This window comes from Myotis lucifugus, unplaced genomic scaffold (assembly GCF_000147115.1).
Source record: "Myotis lucifugus unplaced genomic scaffold, Myoluc2.0 scaffold_2014, whole genome shotgun sequence".
Classification (NCBI taxonomy): Eukaryota; Metazoa; Chordata; class Mammalia; order Chiroptera; family Vespertilionidae; genus Myotis; species Myotis lucifugus.
The window spans coordinates 16,497-28,122 of NW_005873062.1; the positions used below are offsets into that span (position 1 = coordinate 16,497).

The 11,626-nt window shown below is 50.1% G+C and overlaps 1 protein-coding gene across 1 annotated transcript; it reads right to left on the reverse strand.

Moving 5' to 3' along the window:
• Positions 1–5,140: 5,140 nt before the first annotated feature.
• On the reverse strand, positions 5,141–11,144 carry LOC102433253 (pulmonary surfactant-associated protein D-like). The gene is given in 6 exon segments (XM_023748879.1): positions 5,141–5,596; positions 8,136–8,439; positions 8,441–8,484; positions 8,803–8,883; positions 9,125–9,226; positions 10,949–11,144. Coding segments are annotated over 6 exon segments (1,107 nt in total). The 3' UTR covers positions 5,141–5,216.
• Between the last annotated feature and the right edge of the window lie 482 nt (positions 11,145–11,626).

Below are 11,626 nucleotides of genomic sequence, written 5' to 3' on the forward strand. Positions count from 1 at the left end.
GACAGAGATTTTACATCAGGTTTATATTTCGTGACCTTCACAGATATGCACGAGCTACTACTTTCATCCGTCAGGCTACTCTTATTATGAGACTTAACAAAATTCATCACTGAGAACAAACATTCACAATTGTAAATGGGAGATTATAAGAGAGGGTTTCGGGTGCCAGCAAACGTTACTGTTGTGCCATGTTTGGCACCCATGCCAGGGGTTGCCCACCCCTGTCCTAGGGGATCATATCCCCTTACACTGATGAGGTCTGGTTTCCAAACATTCCAATGGCAGTGACCCGGAAAGGTGGGGTGCATTTTGAGTGCACCATATGGAGGAGTCTGAGGAGTCCAGAGGCGGAAACACCCACAGTCTGAGATAAAGGATGAATAGATGCTCCAGAGATGGCTTAACACCACACTCAATGTCCATGCTGTTATTTTGTCATTTTTAATAATGAAAGTAAAGTACATTTTCCTCTAGTATAGTTTGAACTCTAGTCCATAAATTTTTGAATGCTTATTGCTGTTTAATTTGAATTTCTTTAATTACTACTAAGATTGTACATTTTTTCATGTTTCATTACTATTGGCCATCAATATATGTTATTTCATGAATTTTCTCTTCTCATTCTTAGATATTTCTCTTCTCATTCCTATTTTGATATTCACCATTTTCTTGTTGATTTGTGTGTTATATACTTTGCAAATAAATGAGCATTTCATTTTAATCTTACAGTGTTTTACTTTTTAGCAGAGAAGTTTTATATTTTAATTCTGATTTTATTTTTCCTCTAAATGTTTACCTAATTAACTGAGAATTATTAATTGAACAATTCATTATTTTCCTATAACCTTGGCAATCTATTTTTATCATGCATATATGACATATATGTACAGACATATGTGGCCCTGGTTTTGGTGGCCTTTACATTTGGTCTATGTAGTTCTTTGTTAGTAACACACTTTTACAATTATGTTAGTTTTATAAAACTTTTTAACATAAGAGGACCAACTCCATTCTCATTGTTTTTTAAGTAATTTTTCTGACTATTCTAGGTTGTTTATTCTATCATAAGACCTTCTGATGAGGTCCTCCCAGCCTCACTCTGTTTTGGAACTGAGTCTTTGGAGAACTCACATCCCTCTCATGCTCTTCCTATCCTGTCAGGCCCTCTGTGGCCAGGGCCAGGCGTCCTGGGCTTGCTCAAAACTCAGCAGTGCTTGTACCCTCCTCTTCCTGCCCCCATCCAGCCCTCTGATCACAGAACGCATTCCCTTGGCCTGAAGTTGCCATCTGACCTTTGGCCTTGGCCTGACCCCTGCCACTTACATGTGAAATGAAGCATTCAGGGAATTAATAAAAGTGCAGGGAGGCAGGCAGTGGGGTCACAGTGCTATTTCCTTAGGTCAATGGGCCTGGAAATGTCTTGAAAACACTTTATTCTACCGTACAAACAGGCTTACAAATAGGAAATCAGGATTTCATTCACTCAACCCTTTCATTTTTTCACTCTGTCTTCTTACTGAATAAATATGAAAAGTACCGTTTTGCTCAGGTAGGGAGGGCCCTTGTGAGTCCCTTTGTGGCTCAAGGTTGTTTGAGTCAGGCAGCCTGAGAGAGACTATATTGCTTAGGTAACTAAAAGTCAAGTAAGTTAATATTCAAAATTTGTGCAGTAAAGAAGGGCTACGTATGCTGCAGTGACAACCTCCAAATCTCACTCAAGGTTCAGGTAGATCCATCCAAGTGATCTTCAAGAGCAACTATTTCCCCTGCATTTGCTCAGGTTTCGGGAATGCCGGGTTACACAAAATGTTATAACCAGCAATGCTGCTGTTATAACCACCATGGCAGGGGAGAATAGGGCGTTTCAGACAGTGCACCTGCCCTTATCTGCTTCTACCCAGAAGCGACACAGGTCTCTAGGATTGAAATATTCACAAACACACAAAACCAACAGCAGTAAAACCTACGAGAAGACACCAGATATTGGCCATAAGGGGGCCTAATAGAAACGGCGTGGACAATAATAAGAAGTGTTTTGGTCTCTGAGTAACTTGGTGATTGCACAAAGTCATGAGTCTATATTCTCCTGGTTAAAAGGTTTTACAATCATCCACTCATTTCAAATCTTGTTGAGCGCCTCTATTGTGTGCAGGAACACAGTTCTTCAGCTTATCCCTCATATCAGGGATGCTCAGGGCTTATAGCATCTATGAGGGTATGATTAGGGGCCTGGATAGATATTTAGCTTATAAATATATTGTCCCTTCTAGTAGATACCTGGGTTGTTGGCTCTAGTATATAAACACCAGTAGTTTGAAAAGGTCAAGCACACCAGTAAGCTTGAATTAAAGATATCCAGAAGATAAGAGAGATTGAGAAGGCCCTCAACTTAAAGCAACACAGTTCTTGGTGTTTTATACCGAGGGAATTCAGGACAAAGATAGAAGACCCTAACACCAGCAAACATCAGGGTGCGCCCCACTGTCAGTTCATGCTGGGAAGTGGGTTGGTTGAGGAGCAGGAGGGTTGAGAACCAGGAGGTGATCTGAGAATATACTACTGAACTGAGCAGGGGCTTCCCCATGGAGCTGCTGTGGTTGTCACCCTCTGCACGTGGAAGGACCCCAGGCTGCTCCCAGGACGTCACCTGTCACTGTGAGGGTCACAGCATCTCCTGAGAGGTCAGAGTCATGCAGTCCTGGCTTCACTTGGCACCCAGGCTACTACACTAGGGAACAAGGCTACTATGTGTGGGGCAGGGCTAATGCTGTTTAATGCCCGTGTTCACCTCTGCCTATGAATGTGAGTGTAGGAGAGGTCTCTGTGCTAAGAAAGGTTGAAAACCTGAATTTTCTGAAATACTGGCCTTAGTCCTTGGCTTTTGCTGGGCTGTGTCTACAGAATCCAAATGACCCTCCTTACTTGTTCTCTGTGCTGGAGAGCGAACCGGACCCCGTGCTGAGGTGGATCTAAAGCTTCTCCCAGGGCCCGGGGTCTCCACATTCCTGGCCTTCAACCCCACAGGACACATCTTTTCTTCACATTGAGTCAGTTATGCCATTTCCCTCCACTTTTGTCAAAGAAATGGGTTACCTTATGTCCTGGGTTGGAAAGTGGTCACTTTTAGAAGGACTGTTGGACCACCATGACCTTCCATGGGTCCCAATGGCCATACTGTGCTGTGGGGTCCACCTCAGGCCTAGTCTATTGGGTCAGAGGTGGGCATCTGAGACAGGCAGATTCACTTCCACAGGAATTTTGACCTGATATCAAGCAAGCGTTTCTGATCTCTGTGTGACACATGACTCTGTGCTTGGGCAGCTGAGAGCCAGAAGGAGAAGAAGGTGGTGGGAGAGGGAGGAAGAGAGGCGAGGATGCACAGAGGCAGAAGCAGGGAGACCGCACAGCGCTGCTTGTGCACCCGCAGTCCTTGAGCCACCTCAGAACTCTTCATTCTTACAAGAAATGCCTCCCTGGGCTTAAACCATATCCACTGCTTTTTCCTTTCTATTTGCAATGAAATACCTTTTTAAGCTCCCTGGCAGATGCTGTCCAGGTGTAACTTCTGAATTGAAGAGTATTTGCCCACTGCTGCATAACTGACATATTTCAGAAGCTGCCAGGACTTGGGGCTTTTTTTTTTCCAGTAATAGGAAAAAGGTCTCAGCAGAGAGACTGAGCTGTGTGCTGTTGGGAGATGTGGTTTACGTTTTTCCTTTTTTACCTATCAATAATCACTTTATTTATTTAAATTATTTTTCATTTTTAAATTAGAGGTGACATGCTGTGTTATATTAACTTCCATTGTACATCCCAGTGGATAGTCATTACATAACTTACTAAGCCCTCTGCCTCCTCAACTAATTGATCATTCCCGTCAATCTCCTACCCATCTGACACCATGGGTATTAGATGTGGCTTTTTGCTTTCAGATCTGCTGTCCTACATCTGAGGTGTGGCTGTGAGTGTTGGGAAGAGGGGTGTGGCCTCCGGTCCCTGGGAACAAAGGAGGGCTGGTTTCCTGTCTTGTTGCCTCTCCTATGAGCCTGGGCTTCATTCGGCTGTCATTCCAATTTCTTAAGCACAAGTGTCATTAAAATCAACTGGTATACAGAGGCCTTTGGCCTAAAAGTTGACAGGCCAGAAATATAAGGTTGGGATCAGATGTCCTTTCTCGTGACCAAGTTGTAGCACTGACACACCTGGGGCCTTGAGCAAGTCTCTCCCCCACTCCCCCCTCTCTGTGGGAGGAGGAGGAGGAACTGCCCAGCTGTCTCTGAGGTGGCCTGGGGGAAGAACCTCCTGGATGGAGGCCAGGGGAGGGCTGGGGGTGAAGCTGAGCATGGCTGGACCCTCTGTGCCTGAGATCTCGGCTGGAATGAGGATTGTGCAGGTGGGACTCCCTCCCATGAGCCGACAGGCAGACACAATGACAGGGTAGAATGAGGTCCTGGTGTGCTGGGATGCGGAGGAGGCTACCCAACTGGGCCACACAGTCCTGCCAGGGAGGCAGATGACCTGCCAGGTCAGCCCTCGGCACTGTGCTCCTTCCGGGGCTCAGGCCTTGAAACAAGGAGCAGCCACTGGAACCGCCCAGCCCTGGGGCTCCAGCTGGCATTGGCCAAGGGGTCCGGGCCCCAGGAGGTCCTGGGAAGGCATGTAATGTGGGTGCCAGGGATCTGAGCCCTGGACAGAATGAGCTCATCCCTGGAGTGAGGGTGAGAAGTGAAGAGAACTGAGAGCTAAGGCTTGAGCAGGTCACCATTAAGTGGTCAAGCAGAGGAGGAGGGGCAAGCAAAAGAGGAAGATAAGGAACTGCCATAAGGGGACACCAAAGCAAGAGGAGGGAGTGACAGAGGAGGGAGAGACAGAGGAGGGAGTGACAGAGGAGGGAGTGACAGAGCAGGGAGTGACTAGCTGGGTTGACAGTTTGAGGAGGCAGAGGGCTGAGGAGGAGCCTTTGGATTTTGGGGACTAATTTTATCCCTTGCAGTTGGGAAAGCAGGCTGGCCCTTCTTCCTCTGACACAGCAGCCAGAAAGCCAGTTTCGTATTTTATTCTGAGAGAGGAGTTCCATGGGAGCCCTTGGTGGGCCTCATCCCTCAGCTCTGTGCAGAAACAAGGTCACAGAACCCTCAGCTCTTCCTTGTCGTGTCAGCAGCACAGGGGTCTGGGCCAGGCCTCTGCACCATGGCTGCCCCAACCAGCCCGAGGGCTCAGAACTCGCAGATCACAAGGCGCTTCGCTCCACAGGGCACATCATTCCACTTGCCGTTGGCCATTATCTCCGCACAGTCCTCCCTGCCACTATCATCGTTGGGCTCCCCGGGGGCCCAGTTGGAATAGACCAGGGGCACCCCTTCTGGGTAGGTGAACCTGCCCTCCATCCAAAAGTCAGTCATGCTCAGGAATGCAGCTCCACTGTTCTTAGCCTCGACCAGCTGTTGCAAGGCATAGTTCTCAGCTGCAGAGCGTGGGGAGGGCAGCTGCCCCCCAGCCTGCGCGCACATTTGCTCTGCCTCTTGGAAACGTTTTACAAAGCCTGCTGTCTTGAAGACCTTCTGGCCAACATCTCGGCCGTTGGGGTAGAGCTCCACTAGGAGGAGAGGACAGTCAGGTTGGGGTTCTGGGGGCACCTTCCAACACTGAATGGATCTAAGACGTTTGTGTTCTAGCCAGAGCCCCGGGCCTCTGATATTGGGTGTCAGAGCACCAGGGAGAACAAAGGTGAGACCCCGGCTCCATGGTGCGCTCTGGGAGGCGGATCTGCCTGTCTAGTTACAGGTGAGAACACTGGGCTAAGAGAGGTTAAGTAAGAAGCTCAACTCTATGTGACCATCACATGCAGAGTTAGGGGATCACTCTTATCTGATCTCACACTAGAGCTAAGATGTGTTCTTTCTTTTTCACCCCATGTTGCATGGCAGAATCGGTTTCCCAATTACTGGGCGGGACTGGGAAGCTTTGGCATCGTGCAGCCTCTGAGAGCTGGAAATAAGGAAGGTGCTCCCTTTGATCTCACTGTGGACCCTGCATAACAGCAGGGCATGAGGCAATGACAGGGGGTTCATGCTGGGTGCGGATGTGGAAAAGAAGAGGAGAGGGTGGGCCATCTGTGTGCACCCAGTGCTGCCCTCTAGGTGTGCATGTGGGTGAGGCTGGAGAGCTGGGAGAGAGGACAAGGACAGCTGAGAGGTGTGCATGGGCATCAGGGGCAGGAGAGAGTCAGTGCTGGAGAGAGGCCTGTCTGGGAGTCAGAGGGCCAGGTATTCAGCCCCGCCTTGGCCATGACTGTCCAGGTGGACAAGAGAAAGTCACTTCCTTTTTTGGGGTTTCCAGTTCCTCATCTATAAGATGGGAATACAATTTATAAAAGCATCACCTCTGTGACATTCAACTATATGTTTTCACTCTATCTCATTTTCCATTCTTTGTGCATGTGTGTGTGTGTGTGTGTGTTTGTGTGTGTGTTTGTGCTTTAATATATTTTTATTGATCTCAGAGAGGAAGGGAGAGGGAGAGAGAAATAGAAACATCAATGATGACAGAGAATCATTGATTGGCTGCCTCCTGCATGCCCCCTACTGGGGATCAAGCCCACAGCCCGTTCACATGCACTGACCAGGGATCAAACCATGATCTCCTGGTTCATAGGCCAACAGTCAACCAGGGGGTCACGCTGGCCGGGCTCATTTTCCATCCCTTTGACTTCTGGTTTCGTGCATAGAAGCCTTCAGGGCTCCTGAGAAGGCTGTGCTCCGGCCCCAAAGGGCTGGTGAAGAGCCCAGGCTGCACCCCGACCACTGTGACCCTTCCACAAGGGTTCAGGGGGCAGACTCTTCACGGGCTCAGGAGAGCACCCAGAGCAGCCCTGGACAGGAGTTCCTCTGCCATTCACTACCTGCACCCGGGTGGGTCTGTGTGTGCATACACGAATATGGCCACGTGTCCATCTGAAGGCACATGGGAGCACTGAAGGCCCACCTGGTGTGTGTGAATATGCGTGTGTGCTCGTGGGTGTAGATGACGTGAGGTGAGTGATGGCATGTGTGTAATACACACAGGTGTGTCAGGTGTATACCATGAATTTTCCTTTGTTTGCATCAGTGTGCATGTGAGTGAGTAAGCACACATGCATGTTTGTGGAGAGAGGGAGACATACCAAATTCTTGAAACCTCACCCTTGGTACGTGGGTACTTAGTGGTTTTAGGTATGTAGGAGCTAACTCCATGTCTCACCCCTGAGTGCTCTCCTCCTTCAGAAATTCCTCTTTGGATCAATGAGATTTGCTGAATGATTTGAGCTCAAAGCTGACATGGGGAAAGCGGGGAGGAGTGGGGGAAATTAGGGTCTGAGGTGGAGATGCCCACAGGCACAGGCACTGGGCTGTGCTGCTGGAGCCTCTGACTCCTCAGCACCCAGGTTGGGGGAGAGTCTCCACCATGAACACCCAGGGAGGAGCGGGAGAGCCCAGCACTGGCAGAGCCCAGAGGCAGCCTGCCCCCTGCCGGACCCAGGGCCTGTCTCAGGTGAGACTCTCAATGGCCACATGCCAAGGTCAGACCCTCACAGCCTTGATCCCAAGCACAGCTTCCCAGCCCCAACTCTCAGGACAGTGTCAGGAGTCGCTGCTGCTGTGGGCTGGGCAGCAACATCTTGAGGGGTTTGCACACCTAGCCCCATAGAGATAAGAAATGCATCCTGGGTAGTGGGGTGTCCAGGGATAAGCACAGGTTAACAGGAGGGAAGGCCTGACCTGCACTGGGCTTGGGGCATTGATCTGGCTCGGGTCACAGGTGGGTGTGATGTTGGAGGCTGGAGCCTGGTAGCCTTGACCATGCTGGCACCAACCCACTGAGCTGGTGTAGGGGCCACACCCTGCTCCGTGTCCCTTGAATCTGCTTCCAGCTCCTGGTCCATGTGGCTGCCCTGCTCTGCCCCACCTTATGCTTAGCCACAGGTCCTGCCCCAGTCCCAGGTCCAGCCCATCGTCCAAACACACTAGCATCCTAGAGCCCCCAATCCTAGAACCAGGCCTGCCTCAGGCCCGGCCAACTCCAAACCCAACACAGACCCTGCCTGGGGCCTGCCCTTGGCGACTGTCTCAGGTTCAAGTCCAGGTCCAGGAACTCACCTTTCTTATACTGAAGGAAGGCTCCCTGCAGGCGTCTTACCTGCCCCTGCAAGGCCTCTAGCTGCTGCCACAGAGCACTGATGTCTGCAGGAGAGAGAGGCACAGTGAAGACCAGTCCTTCACAGTCAGGAATTGGCTCAGAGTTCGGGTCCAAGGGAAGGGTGCTCAGTGACAGGGTTTCCTGGTGGAGAGGTAAGGAGCTGGACCTCAGGAAGCCCACAGCCACTGTCACAGCTGCCCCTGCAAATCCAGGGTCTCCACTCTCACCAGGGGCACCTTTCTCCCCTATGAGACCTGGGGGAGCGTCTTGTCCCTGCAGAGCCCTGCACGCCTTGGGCACCCACTTCTCCTGAGGAAGGTACAGATTAGGACAAAGGCTGCTGAGAGTGTCTGCAGGCTGGATGATTTCCTCACCTCCACGTAGAGAAGGGGAACTGGGGGACTGTGCACTCCACTGCCTGGGCTCCTCCAGATGTGCGGGCTTTGGGGGGGCGGTTCAGGGGCCACAGCAAGGCCTGCCAGTGGTAATGGCCTGGCTTCACTGGCACACTGAGCATCCTTAGTTCACATAATGGGTTGCCAACCTCATTCCTCCCTCTCCCTTCTGGACCTCCACACACCAACCTCCTACCTTTGGGTCCAGGCTCTCTTTTGGGGGTTGGTTTACCTTGGGGTCCTACATCCCTCTGTATTCTTGAAGGACCCTCTCTTCCAGCCGGCCCGCACACACCTGCAGGTCCCGGAGGTCCTAGGAAAACGACCAGCCAGTCAGTGCATGGAGTCTTCTCAGAAGGGGGAGAGCGTGAGAAGGTGAGAGCAGTCATAGAGGTCAGAGAACAGCACCGTCCTACAGACGCCGCCCAGCAGTATTACCGCCTTCCCTGCGTGAACCCAGTGCCACCCCCAGGCCACCCTCCTTCCTGGGATGGGTATGTGCATCCTCCTGCATGGCCTAGTGGCAGGCATTGCAGTCCACGCCCACTGCTCACCACGTGGCCCCGAGTCTCCCTTCGGTCCAGGTTCTCCAGCAGAGCTCTTGTCCCCTTTGGGGACATCCAGCATCTCCATTCGCCCTGTAGCTCCTGGTGAACCTGCAGCAGCAGAAGAAATGGGCATAAACCTGGCCCTGGGCCTAGGAGGAGCAGCACCTGCAGGTCAGCCCTGCATTCCTTCAGGTACCACAGGTGTAGACATTCCACCTCCACACTCGTCAGTCCAGTGGTGACCCAGGAGACGGGTGTGCACATCCCCGTTTCACAGGTGAGGAAACAGGCCTTCCAGAGCTGGAGGGGTGGTTAAGCGAAGAACTGTCTGATTTCCATGAAGTGTACCTTCCCTGCCCCGAGGCTGAGGCTGGCACGGGGTCTGCCAGCTTTTATCATGGACTCCTTGCTTTCCCCTTCCTCGGACCAAACTTTATATCAGAAATGATCCCTGACATGAGTCACCAGGGAAATGCAAATCAAACCCAAGAGATATCATCTCACCCCTCCTAGAATGGCGACTATAAAAAACACAAAAGATCTCAAGTGTTGGTGAGGATGTGAAGAAGAAGAACCCCTATGCACTGTTGGTGGGATTGTAAATTGGTGCAGCCACTATGGGGACCAATATGCAGTTTCCTTAAGATATTAAAAAAAATAATTTAGCCCTAACCGGTTTGGCTCAGTGGATAGAGCGTCAGCCTGTGGATTGAAGGTGCCCAGGTTCGATTCTGGTCAAGGGCACATACCTTGGTTGTGGGCACATCCCCAGTAGTGGGTGTGTAGGAGGCAGCTGATACATGTTTCTCTCTCATCGATGTTTCTAACTCTCTATCCCTCTCCCTTCATCTCTGTAAAAAATCAATAAAAAATATTTAAAAAAATAATAATAATTTTAAAAATAAATATGATCCAGCAATACCACATCTGGGTTATATCCAAAGGAAATAAAACACTAATTTGAAAAGGTATCTCTACTCTCATGTTCATTGCAACAGTTTTTACAGTAGCCAACAGATGGAAACAACCTAATAGTGTCCATAATGAATTAATGGATAAAAATGTCACACACACACTGGAATACTTAGGGACAAAAAAAATCATACCATTTGCCACAACATGAATGGATCTTGAAGGAATTATGCTAAGTGCCAGAAGTCATACAAATTAAGACAGATACAATATGACCTCACTTATATCTGGATTCTAAGAAACAAAATAAAGAACCAGAACTCATAATTGCGGAGATCAGATTATTGGTGGTTGCATAAGATGGGAGCTGGGTGGTGGGAAAAACGGGTGAAGGTCAAAAGCTACAAACTTCCAGTTATAAAATATGAGCTCCCTTTCCTCCTCTCCGTAGTGTATTTAAGTAAATCCTTTTGATCAGGCCTGAGTGTGGGGCCACAGAACCTCATCTTTGCCAACCTCTAATGTAGTAGAATTTAGTTAAATATTTCACACACTGCACAGAAATCATTCAACCATAATGACCAACTATAAGTGCCGCAGCTTAGTTCCACGGGCCTCCGAAGACCAGGCATTTACCCACAATTTGCTCATTGTTTGGGTGAGAGGAATCAGAAGATCCTAGGGGGGAATCCTGACAGCTAGGGGAGGGGAATAACACCTCGGGGCTCAGGGCAGCCTGTCATTTGCCAACTGGTAACGAGGTGCTTTAGGTGGACTGAATGTCTAGGGGACTTCTTCCCAAGGAGGTGGGTTTCCATTTCCAGGGCTTTCACGGCAGAACATCCAGAGTTGCTGAGTTGGTTACAATTCCAGTGGCCACCCATGCCCACCAGGACAAGCCCATGATCCCAGCTCTACCTGGATCCTCCTTCTCGCCCCGGGGGCTGTCTCTCCCATCTCGTCCATCACGACCAGGCAGGCCATTCTCCACAGGGCTACACGTGACAAGGGTGCAGTTATCAATCAAATGTTCCCGGGAAAGTGTCTTCACATTTGCTCCCCATGTCCTTGGAGGCTGTGTGAGCAGGATCACCATGGAGAGGAGAAGAAGCATGGCCTTCAGGGTGGACAGGAAGAGAAAGGACGTGGTGTTGGTTCCAGAACACGGGTTAGTGCTTAGCCCAGTGCCCGGAGTCAGAGAGGCACTTTCCTACCGCCTCATTCCTTCTTTGGGATCAGGAGCAGCAGGACTCTGAAAGCAACTTAGGACAAGGCAGCCATACAGTTTGTCCTGGGAGGGCATGAGTTACCCAGCTGAACTCTGACATGGGTTATCAGCAACATCTACCTCTTCTCAGATGCCCCGTTTTGTCCCTTCTAGTGACTTCCCTTTCACTGCCATTGGCACGGCTAGGATGTGAACTCCTCACTGAGGCCACCTGTCACATCAGGAAGGACTCATGAAGTGCCTTTGGGCAGGACAGTTCCCCTCTTTGAACCTCTGTCTCCCTGTCTGTATCAACAAGGTGGCCGGGCAATCCCATTTCCTGTCACTTGTAGCCTTGGATGGACCAGCACTGGTGGTTTCAGTGCTTG